At 44.7% G+C, this 19,443-nt stretch overlaps 3 protein-coding genes across 9 annotated transcripts in view; 2 read left to right on the top strand and 1 right to left on the bottom strand.

Moving 5' to 3' along the window:
- Nucleotides 1-147: 147 nt before the first annotated feature.
- On the top strand, nt 148-13,364 carry LOC115128585 (large proline-rich protein BAG6-like). 4 transcript variants are annotated; one of them, XM_029658541.2, is made up of 24 exons: nt 148-542; nt 844-930; nt 1,092-1,209; nt 2,862-3,073; nt 5,130-5,183; nt 5,285-5,407; nt 5,503-5,669; nt 5,762-5,873; nt 6,910-7,110; nt 7,274-7,490; nt 7,737-7,796; nt 7,951-8,228; nt 8,331-8,421; nt 8,599-8,867; nt 9,099-9,363; nt 9,688-9,857; nt 10,023-10,100; nt 10,183-10,285; nt 10,441-10,565; nt 10,848-11,036; nt 11,240-11,446; nt 11,758-11,862; nt 12,111-12,257; nt 12,458-13,364. In XM_029658541.2, the coding sequence occupies exons 2-24, from the start codon at nt 850-852 to the stop codon at nt 12,554-12,556; spliced, it is 3,471 nt and encodes a 1,156-aa protein (XP_029514401.2). In that variant the 5' UTR covers nt 148-542; nt 844-849; the 3' UTR covers nt 12,557-13,364. The 4 variants fall into 4 exon arrangements, with proteins under 4 accessions (XP_029514401.2, XP_029514400.2, XP_029514404.2 ...); XM_029658540.2 differs by having other exon boundaries at nt 841-930; XM_029658544.2 differs by having other exon boundaries at nt 149-542; nt 841-930; nt 10,047-10,100.
- A 296-nt stretch (nt 13,365-13,660) lies between these two features.
- On the bottom strand, nt 13,661-18,247 carry LOC115128584 (uncharacterized). 2 transcript variants are annotated; one of them, XM_029658538.2, is made up of 7 exons: nt 18,036-18,247; nt 16,836-17,048; nt 15,977-16,705; nt 15,800-15,888; nt 15,451-15,651; nt 15,214-15,283; nt 13,661-15,079 (listed from the first exon to the last, which is right to left on the bottom strand). In XM_029658538.2, exons 2-7 carry the CDS (start codon nt 16,932-16,934, stop codon nt 14,939-14,941), a joined length of 1,329 nt encoding a protein of 442 aa, XP_029514398.1. In that variant the 5' UTR covers nt 16,935-17,048; nt 18,036-18,247; the 3' UTR covers nt 13,661-14,938. The 2 variants fall into 2 exon arrangements, with proteins under 2 accessions (XP_029514398.1, XP_029514399.1); XM_029658539.2 differs by having other exon boundaries at nt 18,132-18,246.
- A 412-nt stretch (nt 18,248-18,659) lies between these two features.
- Nucleotides 18,660-19,443, top strand: part of LOC115128580 (ATP-binding cassette sub-family F member 1-like) — a 28,638-nt gene continuing 27,854 nt past the window's right edge. For all 3 annotated transcript variants that reach the window (XM_029658528.2, XM_029658529.2, XM_029658527.2), the window contains exon 1: nt 18,660-18,914. In XM_029658528.2, the coding sequence (XP_029514388.1) occupies nt 18,842-18,914 (73 nt within the window). In that variant the 5' untranslated portion in view covers nt 18,660-18,841. The remainder of the gene's footprint in view (nt 18,915-19,443) is intronic.

The raw sequence follows: 19,443 nt of genomic DNA, 5'->3' as shown, positions 1-19,443 counted from the left end.
TACAGTTATTGCTGTGTTCGCGCTCTCAATTCAAATGGCTTTATTGGCATGGGAAACATGCTTATGCACACAGACTCGTACCAAAACAAACAGGCATTTATAATGGACACTCCCCATTTTGTGCGTCATATGGGTCCTTGCACTAGATGGTGTCGCACTTTTTAGCAACCATTCAACGGCATATGAACTGTAAATATTTGAATAGACAAAGTAGATAATTGCTCATGTAACGCCATTTCAATTTCATCAACAGTGTATTTCCGTGCTATGACGTTGAACGAAGACAAAATCAATTATAATTGAGATTAACGGCTGAATCACATCCGGTCGTAATTGGCAGTCCCATAGGGCGGCGCTTAATTGGCCCAGCGTCGTTCGGGATAGGCCGTCATTGTAATTAAGAATTTGTTCTTAGCTGACTTGCCTAGTTAAATAAAGGTTAAATTAAACATAAACGTCAGCTGGCTTCCTGATTTAAATACATGTAGATTAGGTAGCTTGCTAGCAAACTAATAACAGCCTCGATTCAAGTGAGAATACAGGTATTGTACTCAACGATTTATTAACCACTAATCGAGAGGTGATGGGATAAACATCAGGGGTGTAATCATTAGACCGATTATGTTGCAAAACATTTTGCTACAGAAACCGTTTACTCCAAACTGAAAACTCAAACGAAAGTTTCTATTGGACATATTCGGGTAACGTTAGGTCCCTCCTTTCCGTTTGCTTCAATTTGGTTCTTAAGCGGTTTCTGCAATGAATACACCCCAGTTGTCTTCATGGCTGGACATTTTAGGATAAAGTATATTTTCTGACTGTATTTATCTGTGCTCTTAGCAGAGAAACATGGAGGAGTCAGCAAGCACCATAGAGGTTACAGTGAAGACCCTGGACTCCCGGAGCAGGAGCTACACTGTCCGGAGAGAGGTAGGCTGTGACTTCTGTTTTAGCCTGAAATCCAATGGCGTATATCCGTTTGGATTCCAGGTAACTTCGTTGTAGTCTTTTATGCTGTACACTTATGAGTGAGACATGCATTTATTCAGCCCTGTACTAGTGATGCACTGAGCCTGTTATTTATCCTTTAGTTGACATTGAAGAGGTTCAAAGAACACATATCTGCGTCAGTGGATATCCCAGTGGAAAAGCAGAGACTAATCTACCAGGGTAGAGTGCTGCAGGACGAGAAGACGCTGAATGACTACAGTGAGTAAAAAAGCCAGCAACTATTCTATTCAATGGAGACTGTAAGTAAATGTAAACTCAGTAAAAAAATAAGTGTCCTCTCACTGTCAACTGCGTTTTAATTTCAGTTAACTTAACGTGTAAATATTTTTGTATTAATTTGTATCAACAACTGAGACAAACTGAACCATTTCAACAGACGTGACTAACAGAAAATAAACAATGTGTCCCTAAACAAAGGGGGGCTCAAAATTATGTCAGTATCTGGTGTGGCCACCAGCTGCATTAAGTACTGCAGTGCATCTCCTCATGGACTACACCAAATTTGCCAGTTCTTGCTGTGATATGCTACCCCACTCTCCCGCCAAGGCACCTGCAAGTTTCTGGATATTTCTGGGGGGTAATGGCTCTAGCCCTCACCCTCCGATTCAACAGGTCCCAGACGTGCTCAATGGGATTGAGATCCGGGCTCTTCACTGGCCATGGCAGAACACTGACATTCCTGTCTTGCAGGAAAGCACGCACAGAACATTCCTGTCAGGGTGAGCCTGCAGGAAGGGTACCACAGGAGGGAGGATGATGTCTTCCCTGTAACACAGTGTTGAGATTGCCTGCAATGACAACAAGCTCAGTCCGATGATGCTGTGACACACCGCCCCAGACCATGACGGACCCTCCACCTCCAAATCGATCCCGCTCCAGAGTACAGGCCTCAGTGTAACACTCATTCCTTTGACGAGAAACACGAATCTGACCATTACCCCTGGTGAGACACAACCGTGACTCATCAGTGAAGAGCACTTTTTGCCAGTCCTGTCTTGTCCAGCGACGGTGGGTTTGTGCCCATAGGTGGTGAGGACCTGCCTTACAACAGGCCTACAAGCCCGCAGTCCAGCCTCTCAGCCTATTGTGGACAGTGAGCACTGATGGAGGGATTGTGCGTTCCTAGTGTAACTCAGGCAGTTGTTGTTGCTGTCCTGTACCTGTCCCGCAGGTGTGATGTTCGGATGTACCAATCCTGTGCAGGTGTTACACGTGGTCTGCCACTGCGAGGACGATCAGCTGTCCGTCCAGTCTCCCTGTAGCGCTGTCTTAGGCGACTCTCAGTACAGACATTGAAATGTATTGCCCCGGCCACATCTGCAGTCCTCATGCCTCCTTGCAGCATGCCTAAGGCACATTCACGCAGATGAGCAGGGACCCTGGGCATCTTTCTTTAGTTGTTTTTCAGAGTCAGTAGAAAGGCCTCTTTAGTGTCCTAAGTTTTCATAACTGTAACCTTAATTGCCTACCGTCTAAGCTGTTAGTGTCTTAACGACCGTTCCACAGGTGCATATTCATGAATTGTTTATGGTTCATTGAACAAGCATGGGGAAACAGTGTTTTAAACCCTTTACTATGAAGATCTGTGAAGTTATTTGGATATTTACAAATGATTTTTGAAAGACTGGGTCCTGAAAAAGGGAAGGTTCTTTTTTTGCTGAGTTTACTACATACATGGTCTCTGCACTGAGTCTCACAAACGTTGCCTTTAAAATGATTAATGGTATATTGGTGGTGTAAGTGAGAGCACCTTGTTCTAGTATCCTCTGACCTGCTGTTCTCCTCTCTCCACTCTCATTCTTTCCTGCACTCATCTGCTCCTTCTCACTCCCTTCACTCTTCCTTTTCAGATGTAGCTGATAAGGTGATCCACCTAGTGGAGCGTGCTCCTCCTCAGACCTCCCAATCTGCTGGCGGGCGAGGAAGAGTGTCATCAGGAGGAACAGAGGGAGGTGCCACCTCCTCCTCCCAGGGAGGCCCCCAGGACCGCAACGGGAACAGCTACGTCATGCTGGGAACCTTCAACCTGCCCATCAACATCATGGACTCCCAGCAGATTCAGGTGAGACAAGGTTGTGTGTTGGTGTGCACTGTGCAGCTGTTTCATAGTGTTTATTAATAGGACCCTGAAAAGCTTGTTGCCATAAGACTGCTAAGTATTTAGTCCGGGTAGCTATTGGTTAACTATTTCACTAACTGCATTGACCCTTTTTGCAATTACTTTTAACTAATCACATACACTGCTGATATTGTATCTATCCTGTTGCTTAGTCACTTTATCCCTACCTATATGTACATCACATACAGTGCCTTGCAAAAGTATTCATACCCCTTGGCATTTTTCCTATTTTGTTGCATTACAATCTAATTTAAATGGATTTTAATTCAATGTAATGGACATGCACAAAATAGTTTCAATTGGTGAAATGGAAAAAGGAACTCGTTTATAAAAAATTATACAAAAAAAACCCTGAAAGTGGTGTGTGCATATGTATTCACCCCCTTTGCTCTGAAGCCCCTAAACAAGATCTGGTGCAACCAATTACCTTCAGAAGTCACATAATTAGTTGAAGTCCACCAGTGTGCCATCTGTCACGTGATCTGTGTGTCTGTTCTGAAAGGCCCCAGAGTCTGCAACACCACTAAGCAAGGGTCACCACCAAGCAAGTGGCATGGAGCTCTCTAAACAGGTCAGGGACAAAGTTGTGGAGAAGTACAGATCAGGGTTGGAATATAAAAAAATATCCCACAGTGCACCATTAAATCCATTATTAAAAAATTGAAATAATATGGCACCACAACAAACCTGTCAAGAGGGCCGCCCACCAAAAATCATGGACCAGGCAAGGAGGGCATTAATAAGACAGGCAAAAGAGACCAAAGATAACCCTGATTGGAGTATTTGTCCGTAGGACCACTAAGCCATACTCCACAGAGCTGGGCTTTACAGAAGAGTGTTTGCCAATAGTCGTGTGGGAGACTCCCCCAAACATATGGAAGAAAGTACTCAGATGAGACTAAAATGTTGCTTTTTGGCCACCAAGGAAAATGTTATTTATAGTGCAAACACAACACCATCCCCACAGTTAAGCATGGTGGTGGCAGCATCATGCTGTGGTGATGTTTTCCATCGGCAGGGACTGGGAAACTGGTCAGAATTGAAGGAATGATGAATGGCACCAAATACAGGGAAATTCTTGAGGGAAACCTGTTTTGGTCAACCCAGATATTTGAGACGGGGACGGAGGTTCACCTTCCAGAAGGACAATGACCCTAAGCATACTGCTAAAGCAACACTCGAGTGGTTTAAGGGGAAACATTTAAATGTCTTGGAATGGCCTAGTCAAAGCCCAGACCTCAATCCAATTGAGAATCTGTGGTCTGACTTAAATATTGCTGTACACCAGCAGAACCCATCCAACTTGAAAGAGCTGGAGCAGTTTTGCCTTGAATGGGCAAAAATCCCAGTGGCTAGATGTGCCAAGCTTATAGAGACATGCTCCATGACACTTGCAGCTGTAAATGCTGCAAAAGTTGGCTCTACAAAGTATTGACTTTTGGGGGGGTGAATAGTTAGGCACGCTCAAGTTTTTGTTTTGTTTTTTGTTTCACAAATAATTTGCATCTTCAAAGTGGTAGGCATGTTGTGTAAATCAAATGATACGAATCCCCCCAAAAATCTATTTTAATTCCATGTTGGGCAACAAAATAGGAAAAAATGCCAAGGGGGTTAATACTTTCACAAGCCACTGTATCTAACTCAGATTCCTTGTACCCCTGCTTATCGACTTGGTACTGGTACCCAGTGTATATTGCTAAGTTATTCTTAGTCATTGTGTATTTATTCCTTGCTATTTTTCTATCTTTTGTTTATTTTTACACTGCATTGTTGAGAAAGACCTGGTAGCATTTCTCAGTCTATACCTGTTAATAAAGCATTTGACAAATACAATTTTAGATCCTCTTTATTTGTTTGAATAAATCTAATATTAAGCACCTAAAATGTCTTGAATCCAAAAGTTTTAAAGGGTACCTGATGTATTTCTAGAAATAGTTGAGTGTCTAGATGATTTGAATGTATCAAGTGTAGTAGTACTAATAAGTGAATTCCTTGGCAGATGCAAGTGCAGCAGATGATGGCAGGAGTGGGAGAAGCAGGAAGGAATACCAGAGTCAGCACCAGCACTGGACAAAGTCTTTTTTACCGTTTTTATTGTCCTATAGATTACTAATATTACTATTAAGGTATGTTCATGATTTGTCTTGTTTCTAGCGCAATGGCTCAATAGATATGCATATCAACATTGACCAATCAGTGCAGAGCGAGCCCAGGATGAGGCTGCAGTTGGCTGAGAACTTCCTAAGAGAAACCCAATCTCTGCTCAACAGACTGGAGGTACTTACAACTCGCAGACTATGTTATGCTATTATTATGATATGCTACACATCTATTTTCAGTGAGTTGACCTTTTTAGACATGTATGTTTGCAGGGTCAGCCCAGTGATGTGCCATCTCGAGCCGAGCCGGAGACATCTCAGTCCACATCTTCCTCCTCAGCTGCCACTAAAGGAGCAGCACAGCCTATGGACACCTCCCCTCTTGCTCCACCACCTCCCCCTTCCACCCAGACAGAGGGACCACCCCACTCCGGGCCCAAGTAAGTGCTCAAAAGGAAAATCCAGTTAAAGTACAATCAAAATGCTCTCCTCTGTGCCTCCTGAAAACACAGCTGTCTCTCTCCCACCCCAGCTCAGCGGAGCTGGTGGTGGTTTTGTCAGAGGTGAGGAGGTTGCAGGAGAGGCTGGGTCCCTTCATAGAGAGAACTAACTCCATCCTGGGAGCTTCAGCGGACTACATCAACGTAAACACTACAATTCCATTTTCCAGCAACTAGCTATTGCAACCTCACTTTTTTTTCTTTTTTTTACTTCAACCTTATACTCCAGTTACATTTTCATCCTCAAGAGTCTAAGCCGTGGGGGGGGCTACAGAGCTATATGGAATTAAGGTCGTAGCAAGGATCATATTGTTTAATTTTGAAAGGAAGTTTTTTTCTGGTGCCTGTCATTTGTATTTATTAGGGTTCCCCATTAGCTGCTGCCAAGACAGCAGCTACTCTTCCTGTGGTCAAAATGCATTAAGGCATATCTACATTTTGTATTGTATAATACCACCATACAACAATATTACAATGTATGTGTGTACATATCTGAGAGATGAGCAAGATCAGGACACTGTTTGCTTTGTTTTCTGCTTAGTGCCAAAAATAAGTCTGCATAAATACGTCCATTCATTATTTTCAACTGGTACCGGGGGACCTTCAGATGAGGCCTGTGGGCATCCTAGAGCATAACAGCTGACATTTCATATTAGTGTGTAGGCCAAACTGTTTGGATGCTACAGACAGAAGTTGGCAGATTGGCTGTACTGACTTCCGACGAGTCCCAAGAAGCTTGTTTGCTGGAGAGCAAAACGGAGAGTGTCGCCTTTCCATAGAGTTTGTAGTCCAAACCGTTCGGATGCTACAGGTGATGTTGTGAGAAGACTCATTTTTGTGAAATCTTATGGTCTGACGAACACCACTCTAGCTCTTTCACTGCAGATGAGGAAGTGCAACACTGGCGGATGGATTGAGATGCATCCAATGCCAATCTGATCTCTAGTTTATACTGACACATTTTTATGGGGATGTTTGTATTATGCTAATTAGATTTCAGCGTGGGTGCAGACATCGACCTTAGGCGGTTAACTTTAATGGTGTCGATCAGAAGAAAAGTTGCATCATAAACTGCACCACAGAGTATAGTGAGTATTTTTGAATAGGTCAGTCAGTGTTTTGCATGAGGAAAATGGAGCCCTAAACAGATGTGAATCAATTACCACACTTTTTTCGTCAGACCCAGGAGAGCGAGGAGGACCAGCATGTTCTCAACCTGGTCGGGGAGGCTCTCAGTCTCCTTGGCAACACCCTGGTTACCCTTAGCGACCTGTGTTGTAACATGGCCACTCCTTCCCCCCGTCACCTCCACGTGGTTCGGCCCATGTCCCACTACGGCTCCCCCGTCCTGCTGCAGGGTGGTATGCCCCACCACGTCCCGGTAGGTCACTGTGGCGTTTCTTCCACTTATACTCTCAGCAGTTTTTGTATTTCAGTATCGGGGCCTAATACTAACTAAACGTTGTACTTTTTACCAGCATTTAGCTGTTGGTCCGGTGCAAATTTAAGGCCGTTGCAAATTTACATTATTGACTTGTCTTCAGAGAAACCTGGGGACCACTATGACATCCAATGGGAGGCAGGCAGCTGAGGGCCTAGCCCAACCTTCTCAGGCCCCTGGCCCACCAGAGAGCCAGGCCCTCCCTCCACAGCCCAACTCAGCCAATCAGCAGCCAGGTCAGGGCCAGGGGGCTCCGCATGTGATCAGAATCACCCACCAGACCATGCAGCCTGTGATAATGATGCAGATGAACCTGGATGGTGAGAGGGGACATTTTTATTTTCTCTTGCGCTTGGTGAGTTGTCATGCCCTAACTGTTTCTCATACGTACCAAATTATCAATACATTAGGTATTCAAACTGAGAGAGACAGTAGTCATTGTTGATCTCCTATAGGAAACCTTAGTTGTGTTAGCGCAAGCCTGGAACGGCGCAAAAGCTTGCATACCCAGTATGTATATTCAGAGTTGTAAGCTAATGTTTTCTCCCTGGTTGGCTCTCCATTAGATTCTGGCAGCAGCCCTCAGGTCCAAGGACAACAGATCCCTATTGGTACTGGACAGTCTGGTGAGTGCTCTTGACCCCTACATTATATTCACTATGGTAGTATATACACCAGACAGCCTTAAATGACTCCTATACCACAGTCTCTGAACCACCAGTCCCTGGGATGTTGCTGACTGTTTAATCAAGTATTTATTTCTGTGCTCTCAATCTGAAGGTGCCACTCCGGTCCACATCCCAGACCTTCCTCCAGAGTTCATGCAGGTCATCATCCACCAGATCTCTCAGCAGACCGGTCACCCCGGGCAACCAGGAGCAGGTGTCCCCGGGACCACCTCCAGCTCTGAACCCTCTGCCCCTCACAGCCATCTGCCCCCTGGGGCCAGGGTTGTGGTTACACACCCCTCCTTCTCCCCCCACATCCCCCAGCCTGTGGTCACCAACATCAACCTCGGGGCTTCAGTACCCTCTACTGGCGGACAACACAACCTACAGGTGAGGCAAGAAGATGAAGACATGGAGAAGTCTGTAGAATGACTTTGGTCTGGGTGTGCAGCCCTGCTCTTACACGCTCATTCAATTGATCTCTTCTTCCAGGGCACACCTCTGGCTCACTCTCCCGTATGTCAGATCAGTGGTCTGGTTGGACAGCTCCTGATGCCTGGACAACAGATGCCTGGACACCAGGGTGAGTGATTGGTTGATTATTGTATTGGGTGAATGATGGGTTTTATTTTGTAGTGTTTAGTGACATCACTATGATTTTCTATGGTATATGCAGATTCTTTCTACAGATTTGCCATGTTGGAAAATACACATTTCTGTTTTGTGAAAATGAACAGTGAATCACAAGTCTGTCTTCCAGGTGACCAGACATCCACCAGCTCCTCTTTATCCACCTCCTCCAACCCAGTCCCTCCCCTGCCCTCTGGGGAGACCACCTCTGGCCAGACCACCACCTCTGTGGGCCAGCCATCGGAGGGGGTTGCCGAGGCCAACCTAACCCAGCTCCTGGGCTCCCTTCTGGGTGGCGCAGGCGGGCCAGGAGCCCCTGGTTCTGGAGCTAACCCACAAATCACTGTGACCGTACCTGGAGTCCCAGGGTTCTTCCATGGCATGTCAGAATTCACCCAGGTGAGATTAAATTATTGGTACCTTCTTGAGAACTCTAATAATCCTTTTGACTGAAAAGTAACTCTTAGGTAATTACGCTGTAATGAAGTTAAAGTAGTCATAATTAGTGGAAGTTGAATAGTCAATTAGCAGAAGTTGAAGTAGTTGTAATTAGCTAATTATTAGGTGTAAGTAAACTCCAGACAACTAGATGACTGCAGTGTTACCCAGCAGTTCCTCTCCCATTTCTAGGCTAACCAACCCGTGTTCTCCCGACCCACAACCTCACCCGGCCAGGAGCCTCCCCCTGACCAAGGCACCCCTGCTCCCCCTCAGGTGGCCCCTGGGTGTGTAGGGGACCCCTCCCTGAGCCCGGAGCTGTTTACAGGTATTGTCCAGGGGGTCCTCTCCACCATGATGGGGGCTCCGCAGGGGAACGGGGAGAGCATCGCTCAGTTCATCCAGAGACTGTCTCAGACCACCAACCTCTTCACACCTGGATCTGGGGACGCAGTCGGTGAGTCACTGACGAAAGGAAAAACCTTAACACTTAACTGTTGTACTGGTCTTTCACTCGTGCACAGAAACGATTGTGGCTATTTCCATGGTTTTTACTTCTAATGACTGGGATATGTGGTCGTCTTACCTACTTAAGTTGAATACTTTTATTGTAAGTGTCTCTGGTCAAGAGGCTGCCAAATGACTAGAATATACATGTAAGAAAGCTAAACATTTATCAATCTACACCTGACCTGATGGTGTGCCTTGTCACCTGTGATGTGATGGCCTATTTGGGGAAAGGGGAAATAAGTTTTTTCTGAACTTGTTCTTTGACCTGCAGGGTTCTTCGGGGACCTGTTGTCTCTGGTGGGTCACAGTTTCTCCATGGTGGACATGGTGTTGTTACTCCACGGTAACGCCCAGCCAATCAGCCGGATCCAGTCCCAGCTCACGGACTTCTTCAGCCAGCACTACCTGCAGGGTCCAGAGCCTACTGATGCCAATATCAACGTGAGTAACTCTGCTCTACTGCCAGCTGCTGTTTTAATGAGAATCATGGCATGAAGTTGCCACAGTCTTCTCTGCATTAGCAGTGAACTTTAATTAAGACCAACATTTGTGCCATTTCACCTCAAAGGGTCTGTTCTTTATTTGATCAATCTGCTTGATGTTTAGAAACAAACTACCTGGTCTTTGCAGGCAGCATCTGAGGACCTCGTCAATGGCCTGGAGGAGTACATAACAGAGAGCTTTGTAAGACTCACTCACTCTCAATTTGTCACAATATGTTGATAATGCTGTAATAATACTGTACCCCGGTCTCTCTCCCTCTCAGGCCACAGTGACGGTGAGAGAGGGAGTGGACATCATTCAAACCAACATGGCTTTCCTTAGACAGCAGTTCACCTGCATGGCCACGCATATCCTACGCTGCACAGGTAAAACACTCAAACCCCTTAGGTAAAATACAGCTTTGCTATACTAGGTCCTACGCATTGTTACCAAACTGGTTCACCGGAATACTGACAATCCTCCTCTAGTACCGAACAGCAACATGACTACATCTGTTATGTTTGTCTCTACCTCTCTGCAGACCACACGTTTGGCCACCGCCTGCTGCTGCGCTGCACCCAGGGTCTGTTTGAGTGTCTGGCTCTCAACCTTTACTGTCTCCGCGGGGAACAGGGAGCTCTCACCCAAGTCCTCAATCACCACATCGTTAGTATACTCTATTATTTGATGGACTTTAGTGTTTCCCCCACCGGTCCTCAGGACCATAGCCGTTCCACATATTCTCGGGTTTCACTACATTTACATAGTAATTTAGCAGACGCTCTTATCCAGAGCAACTTTCAGTAGCGAGTACTTTTCTTCTTCTTACTGTACAAGCTAGTTGCTAAATTAGTCAATGAATCCCATTGTATCTGGTAGTTTAGGTTGTGGGTTGAGTCCTGTTTGGTGTGGATGGTATAGAGCTATGTTTTCTCTCTATGTCCACAGAGGAGGATGTCAGCAGAGGTCAACCCCAGCCTGGTCAACTGGCTGACTAGTATATTGACCATGAGACTCCACGTCATCCTGGAGCATAACCCAGTCACTGAGGACCACATCCAGCACTATGTCATCCACACACGGAGAGCAGAGCCTGAGGCACAGGCTGGACAGCAGACGGGCACACAGAACATGGTGGTGAGTGATTGTGTATGGAGGTACATAGGTTAGTCTAGCCAGGTGGTGTTATCTGAGGCTTATAAGGACACTGCATGCTTGGGCACACCTAGAAAAAGATCTGGTAATTCCATGACATCAGCAAGGAAGTTCACAGCTTTGAGGACATGTTAGTCTTCATACAGTACAGCTAACCTTCTCTCTCTCTCCCTCCATATCACTAGATGGCTGAAGGTCTGTCCCCAGCCACCACAGCAGGGGAGGCCATGGTTTCATCAGGGGACAGACAGGAAGTTGGAGCGTCCCCCGAGGTGACCACCACCTCGCGGAGAGCATCATCAGGGGAGATCGGAAGAGCCGTTGCCATGGCGGCAGGAGGAAGGGACGAGTCTGTAGGAGATGTGGAGCCCTGGGCAGCTGCAGTGCCCCCTGTAAGGGGCTATGCTTTACTGTTTAGGGCAGCGTTTCCCTAAACTCTGTTCTGGGGATCCCAAGGGTGGCTTTTTTTTCCCTCCCCCTAACGCTACACAGCTGATTCAAATAATCAACTCAACCTTTGGTTATTTGAATCAGCTTGGGAAACCTGGACCGAGTTTGGAAATTGCTGGTTTAGGCGTTAAGTTCCACAAAGTCAAGAGATGGTATTTAGGGTGCCTAGAATCCCACCAGATCTAGTATTTGAACGTGTGACTAAACAGTTACAGGCCCACCTCTTCAACCTGTGTTTGTTCGTGTTCATCAGGAGTGGGTTCCTATCATCAGACGTGACATGCTGTCTCAGAGGAAGATAACTCAGCCCCCTCTGTCTGACGCATACCACCATGGGATGCCTGCCAAGAGGAGGAAGGTGAGTGTGTGTGTGGGGGCTTCATTACTGTCACTGTGCTTAAGACTGCTCATGGAACATTCTTGCAGCAAATGTCTGAACTTTCCTGGTTATTCTGACTGATCTCTAAAGCAAGTGAGCGCAACATAAAATACAAATTTGCTTTTTTCATTTATTTAAGATGAGGTAATACTTCTAGTTTAAAAAGTCCCATTTCATACCGACTGAACACCTCTGGTTAGTGTTGACCTGTTATCCCCCTCACCCAGACTCACCAGGGTGAGGGCCCTCAACTGTCCCTGTCTGTGGCAGTGAGCCGGGCTGCCCGGGCTGCAGGAGCCATACCTGTCACTAGCCCAGATAGCCTCCAGGGGGAGCTAGAGGAGCCAGAGCTGCAGGATGCCTACCAAGAACAGGTAAACTATGGCCAGTGTTGCTTTCTAGAGGGTGCAACGTCATCCCTAAGCCAATCAAACATAAATTTGTAAGGAAAAGTAAATAAACTGAGCCCAAACCTCCTGGTGCATGTTCACTCTGAAACAGCAGGGTGAACGAGACTTGGAAGTGTGTCAACGTCAGACTAACAGGCCCTAACCTTGACTCGTGTTTGTCTCAGGTGAGGAGTGACATCAAAGAGCGAGTGAGGGGTGACCAAGACTTCAGCTCCCAGTGTTTCCCCAACACACACAGGGCCTTCTCTCTAGATGACTCTTAAATCTTATTGGTCTTCAGGCTTGTCAACAACTCCATCTAGCCAATCAGTTTTTTTTCCTGGATGACTTCTAATCTGTTACCACACCTGTCAATAACCACACCTAGCCAATCACTCACAACCATGTGATTTATCCAGGGGTGTGTTCATCATGTCAGCTTGATTTGGGACATTTCTATCTTCAACATGTAATGTGCCCCAGACTCCATTCTGCAACATTCCCTGCAGGTCTCATATCCAATGAAGGACAAAGAGCTAAGAACACAGACATGACTTGCTAAGACCCTGCTTTCTCATTGGGCTGCCACGGAAAATGCCACTCACTGAAAACCGAGAAGAGCTTTACAACCTGGCTGTCATCTGTGTGCTATCTTTCCCATTTCAACAAACTCATTCCTAACTGGTTGTCATCTGTATGTCCTGTTGTCCTTATGAGGCTTTAACTTGTAAATGAGCACAAATTGTACATTGTATTAAGAATGTGATAATGCAACAGCTATTTCTTGTTAAGTTAATAAAGTAGCGAAACCTTCCATTGGCTTTTTGTTTTTGGCTCAATATCCTCACTAGAGGTGAAAGAAACACTAGCCTGTTTAAACCAGACTGAACTGTGCTTATGTAAAACAATGGTGAGTAGTATTCAATCTGGTGTAACCCGGCTATATGATTACCTATTTACTTTCAAAATAGGATGTTAGGTTTGGATGTTAAGGGTGATTGTCATGTCATCTAGCTGTTTTTAAGTGTGACTACGGAGCTCAATGGTTGTTTAGCCGTCATAACTGCCATAATAAAGAGAAACCTTGTTATATGCCGTTGTATTTCTTTCTAGGTGGTGATTTATTTCTAGAACCTGACTGTTGTAAAAAGTTGACTGCTCTATAACTTTAACGTTGCTTTGAAATAAACATTAAGTCAATGTAGAAATGCTATAGGAAATTCCTCGACAAGCCACTTAGTCGTTTAAAAAAAAAATCCTGTATTTCTGACTATTCGGATCTTTCTGAAATGCTTCTTTCTGATATCTAAGTAAGATTGAATTTGTCTGGCAGTGTTAAGGTGCTATTTGGTAGGAAGATCTAGAAATCAGTCAAGGACAGCAGTAGGTACACCAGTGGTTTGTTTTATTCAGACAGCCAGGTTTCACACCAGTTGTGGGTTAAATCCTAAAGTAGCAACACTGCACTAGAAACGATTGAATTAAATATTTTTTTTCTGAAGTCATAACACTACTTGAAAGGGGCCATAACACCTTTACAAGTGTCATTCAACAGGGTTTATGTATGCCCCTTCAAGTAAATGTTAGAGTATTAATGGTAGTGCTAGAGCTAACGTGGCATGCTGTCACCTAGTTTGAGAACATGTTGAGTGAAGCATACTGTAACAATGATGGAAGACTGAGTTGCATTGACATGTACAGATACTCTATTCTACAATTATTCCTCTTTTATTTAACCATTCAACTGAAAGTAAACTGTCATTCCAATGAAGTGTTCAGGTGCCACTTGTTTTCCATCAAAAGTGTCAGTACCGAACTGACAAATTCACATTCTTAACCTGAATCCAGAGTCCTGTCATGCAACTGTGCTGAGGTCAGGTCCCTCGCAGCCAGTTGTCAATCAACACGGAAGGACCATAGTTTAACCAGGGTAGGATGGGGTTGTTTGTGAAAGTTACGTCTCAATGAGATTGACATGAAGTTCATACAGGGACAGACTGACCTCATGCATTCATATGGCATAAAGCAACCTATTCAATGAGATCATAAGGTCTGTTAGGCCAACTGGCTATATAGAATGTGGTCTTGCCTCAATACGGGGTTCCTTGGGCTGTGTGCTGTTACATCAACGTGTTCACCAGTGAAAACTATTCAAAGGAAACCAGTGACATGTGTGCCCAGTTCCCAGGTACACAGACTGATTTCATTAATTAATCCATTTAACTTTAACTTAAATATTAATCCGGCATGAATTGTTTTTAAACGATGCTTTAAAAAGCAATAGTCATGTAATGCAGTGAAAATAAGTTTGTCCAATAATATATGCCATTTAGCAGACTATGTAGTGTGAGCGTATAGGCCCAGAAGGTGGTTCAACATCACACAAGCGCTGTGCAATCGTTTGTGCGTTAACAAGGAACTGACTCAAGGTATCGACTCGACTTACTGGATAAACTGAAGTCCTGGATTGCATTTCAACTAAAGTAGTAGCTGCTATTCTATTGCTGTGAGGGAACGGTTTTGGATCGTTATTTTTTGATATTTTCAGAGCAGGCATTGTACGGGTGAAGAGGGAAAAGTTGTTTTTTTTCAACACTGATTGCCTGTTTCCCCCTCTCCCTGTTACTGCTCATGGTACACACATGCTCGTTCCTCCAGACCCTCTATCAGTCTCGGCCTTGGCGGGACGAGAGCAAGGGGGGCATGAGGTTGAGGGCTGGCCGGTGCTCCTGGACCCCCAGGGACACGAGGGCTCCCGCTAACAGAGTGGTCACCCCGGGCAGAATTGGCGGCTGGGCTTTCATCACCTGGAGGAAGACGGAAAAACAATACTCAGCAAGTTCGAGGTGATCAGTTTAGGCAAGGCACAAAACCTGAGGGTATTTCTTAGCTATTTGTGGACATTTCTATTTCAGAGACAGAAAACCACATGGCCACTGACTTTTTCCACTTTGTGACAATGTATGAGTCCATCATGGCCAAGGTAGAAGGTAGAGAACGCATCATATGACCTGTTGAAAGACAGTGTTTATTAGAGTATGAATGATCATAGAGAATTAACAGTGAAGAGGAACATTGACCAAAAACACTATCCGTTCCACACAATACCAAATTAAATCAATACATTTCTGTCTGAACATTGTGTAAAGATAAACAGATCCCAGTCAGGTTTCTGTACCTGTAGAGGTCAGTTTTGTCCTTGCGGTAGAATCTCAGCAGCAGAGAGAGGAAGGGCAGTCCTCTGACACTCCACCTGGCCTTGATGGTCCTGTCCTCTGGGTGCTTGGTCAGTTTCAGTACCTCTAACTGGGCCTCAGCATAGTAACAGAGACACAGCAGCCTCCACAGAGACAGGCTCAGCTGGTACAGAACTCTGCCCCTAGAGGATAGACAGTATAGCTGTATTATAATATAGACCTATGGGGGTTTATATGCATGTAGTTACATATGTATAAATATCAGGGTTCGGGTCAATTCCATTTCAGTTCGGGAAGGAAACTGCAAAGTAGACAGAAAGTAGCATTTACCTGGTCTTGGCATTTAGAATACAGTTGACGAACTCGATATCATTTGTGTACATGGTGTAGTCATGACTCTTCATAAAGAAACTAGGAAGCTGCAAATCAAACAAATGATCATCAATACTAATAACTAAATAGAAGTGTATGCCATCAAACAGCCATCCCCTAACAAACCCCTCTTACCTCAATTCTCAGCTTTTCATACATCAATGCCAGTTTCTCCTCGTCCTCACTCTCTCTGTCGCTGTGACCCCCCTCGACTGTCTTTCTTTCTGCATAACTACTATACAGAGAGGTGTGGAGCAACAGTGACAACTCCTTCTCTAGTCCAATCATATGGCCCGATTTGTTCCTATAACCAGGCAATGGCTCCATCCCAGGACAGTGGAAGCAGTAGAACCTAGATCCATTCATAAATGGAGCTGGACATCCTTCTGTCTCAAACAGGCTCCGGAATGATCCTCTCTCCCTCTTTTCTGTTTCCGTCTCTCCCTCGTTCATCATCGTCTTGGAACCTTCCGCCTGAACCTTAGTCGTCCCAACACTGATGTCATCCTCTCGGCTCCCGTCCACCGTGGTCAAGGGGAAGAGGAACTCCACGGGCCTACTGAGTCCTCCCGGAGCCAGGAGTTCACCTAGTTTAATCTGCCCAAATAGAGGCACCTCCACCAGGGTGTGCTGGCCATCACACTCCCCAGGGCCAGGCTGCACCAGCACACACAGGCTTACTGTCTCTTCCCAGTCCTCGTCCGGGGGCCTCTGGCTGTGGGGTTGGCCCTGGCTGGCATGGTGGAAGGGGTGTGACAGGGCCAGATGCTTGATGTTCTGGTACCTCAGCCTGTTTGGGGGAACCAGGGCCCATGATGTGCTGCTGAGCGACTGGATCTGTCCACTCCACTGCACATCCATCGCCTGCAAATTCACATGGGACAAGTAAAGCTTTTCAATAAGGTGCTCTTATATAGCCTGGTCCCAGATCTGGATCCAACCTTGCTCTTATTTAAATATTTAATGAATGTAGACCTGTCTGTCAAGACAATACCTGAACAAGACTCCAGCACTGTTGCTTGACTGGTTGCCTTTTGCCATGGCTCCTCACACACCCCACCCACAAGGCGACGCCCCCTCTACAAGCAGCCATTCACAAACAGGGGGTATGTGTAACTCCAATCACCAGGGGCATTATTCCACAGCAACCCCAAGGAAGAACCAGCTCTTTATCTTCTTGGTCCCCTCTCAATCCCAAATAAAAAATCTAGATAAAGAGAAAGGGTTAGGGTGGGCCGTTGAGGGTGAACAGTCATTGTTAGGCCATCGCAATGATATGTCCATATAGCCTGGTGCGGGCATGTGTAGGCTACTCAAGGAACAGTTGTGAGTTCATGTGTAGGATGCTAGGCTGTAAATCAAGACCTATATGACCTACACTACTGGTCAAAAGTTTTAGAACACCTAATATTCAACTTTGAACTGAATGAAGAAAACAACACAACAAACACTGTCTTGTGGGTGCTAGGAGCAACAGATTTGAAGCATGTCAGTCCTCATTTGACCCTACTTAAACTCTTTTGGAGCGCGAAAAAGCTATGCCAGTAGCATATAACAGTTAGTGGCGTAAACAGCAAACAACAAGACCATAATTGCTACTCAGACGTCTTGCCCTTCCAATAAGGCACTGTCATTTGCTACATTTGAACTCGACAACCACCTATAACTAGAAGCGAATATCGTTTTGTTTCTTCTACAACTTTAGAACCGTGATTTGATACATATACCGTAAGCAGTCTCTGCAGTGTACTGTTAACCGTGGCAACATTTGTTGATTTCTTGTCCTAAGGTTACACAACCGATATTCACTAATGATTACAGAGCCAGAATACACCAAGCACAGTTCCTTCTCGTAGCTTCAATGGTATACAATACTATGACGTACCATTCCCCATTGGAGACTTAAATAACATGAGATCCAGCTGATTTACAACCGGTGGTTTGAGTGACAGTCTTGTCGGCACGACCAGAAACAAAATTAACCATGCTTCAACTTTGAAGGTGGTATGTATGGAAATACATTAATTGATTTATGAATATAGGGACCCCTCAATCTAGTTAGAAAACGCAAGCTAACGTTAGCTCGCTACCTAGTTAGTTGATATGCGAGTAGTTAGATCACCATGGTTAACACACTCCCGTGATTAGCATATTGGGTTAGCTAACGTTAGCTATCTAACAGTGACATGCATACCTGCTGTGTCAGAAGCGAATTGGATCGAAACTGCGATTAGTCTGTTTAGCAATGACCAGATAGTAAGACAATAATCCTCAAAGTCAGGTGTTTTACTTTGATATCCCACGTAATTTTTCGAAATGGGAAGCTATCAAGCGTTACACAAATGTCATTCCATCTCCCGATGTCCTTGTCCAGCAGCACGCGAGCACAGGAACACCCACACGTCATACACCTGCGTAGCGCTGATTGGAGGAAAATGTGCATTTCATTAGACGCAGAATGAATATATCGATATAAATCGTTATCAATAAATGTTATAAAACCATAGGCAATATTTTGTATATATATATATATATATATATATATATATATATATATATATAAATATATATAATCGTAATACATCGAAATCTGCTGTACATTTGATTTGTAGGTATTTTTCTTGACTACATTTTTTTATGAAACTTTCAAGCCATATAGTGAGAAAATATATAATTCTGTAAGACCTATCCTATGCGTGCAAAAAAATATTATTTCACTATTAAAAACGTTTTTTTGTGCTCGCAAGCGATTACAATTCTTAGACAAGCCTACCAGTGGCGCTGTGAAATATTGCTTTACTCATTATTCACACGTCAACGGGCGACTGAAACTCAGTGGTGCTGTCGCTACGTCAACGAATGGAAAAATCTCAAACCGCATGTGTTGTGATAAAACACTTGCTCTTCTCTGACAGCCACTCTTACCACCGGGTTCAAGTTATTTTTTTAAGATAAAGTCGTTGGTTTTCTGTTAATATCCGTATAAATAAATAACAGAAAATGCCTAAGAAAGCGAAAGAAGACACAGAATGGGAAGGAGAAGAGGGAGCAGTAGCACCATCAGCGGTGGCAGGTATCTAATTGCTGCCAGCAACTAAGCTAATGGTTACAACTGAGTCTTTTCCAGCCGTTGCAATATACTGTTAGCTAAGATAAAACGTTGTTAGCTAGCTAATGTGCCTCAGTCAGCGATCTTTGTTAACAAGTAACTGTCCTGGCTGTCATACGATATGCTGTATTTTGACAACATAGTGTGACATTGGTGATGGTTAACTAGCTAGCTGGAAGCTACGTTAGTTAACAGCTTGCTACTTTATTTTACTAGGCAAGTCAGTTAAAGAACAAAGTCTTATTTACAATGACGGCCTACCAAAAGGCAAAATACCTCCTGCGGGATGGGATTGAAAGTATAAACAAATTAAATAAAAATATAGGACAAAACACATCACGACAAGAGAGACAACACTACATAAAGAGAGACCCTACGACGACAACGCAGCATGGCAGCAACACAGCATGGCAGCAAAACAGCATGGTAGCAACACAACATGCCATGTAATTGTGTCAGACAAATTATTCCTTGTTCTCTACTTGAAAGTCAA

Source organism: Oncorhynchus nerka, linkage group LG4 (genome assembly GCF_034236695.1).
Source record: "Oncorhynchus nerka isolate Pitt River linkage group LG4, Oner_Uvic_2.0, whole genome shotgun sequence".
Taxonomy (NCBI): Eukaryota; Metazoa; Chordata; class Actinopteri; order Salmoniformes; family Salmonidae; genus Oncorhynchus; species Oncorhynchus nerka.
This window is presented reverse-complemented; position numbering and strand designations above follow the sequence as displayed.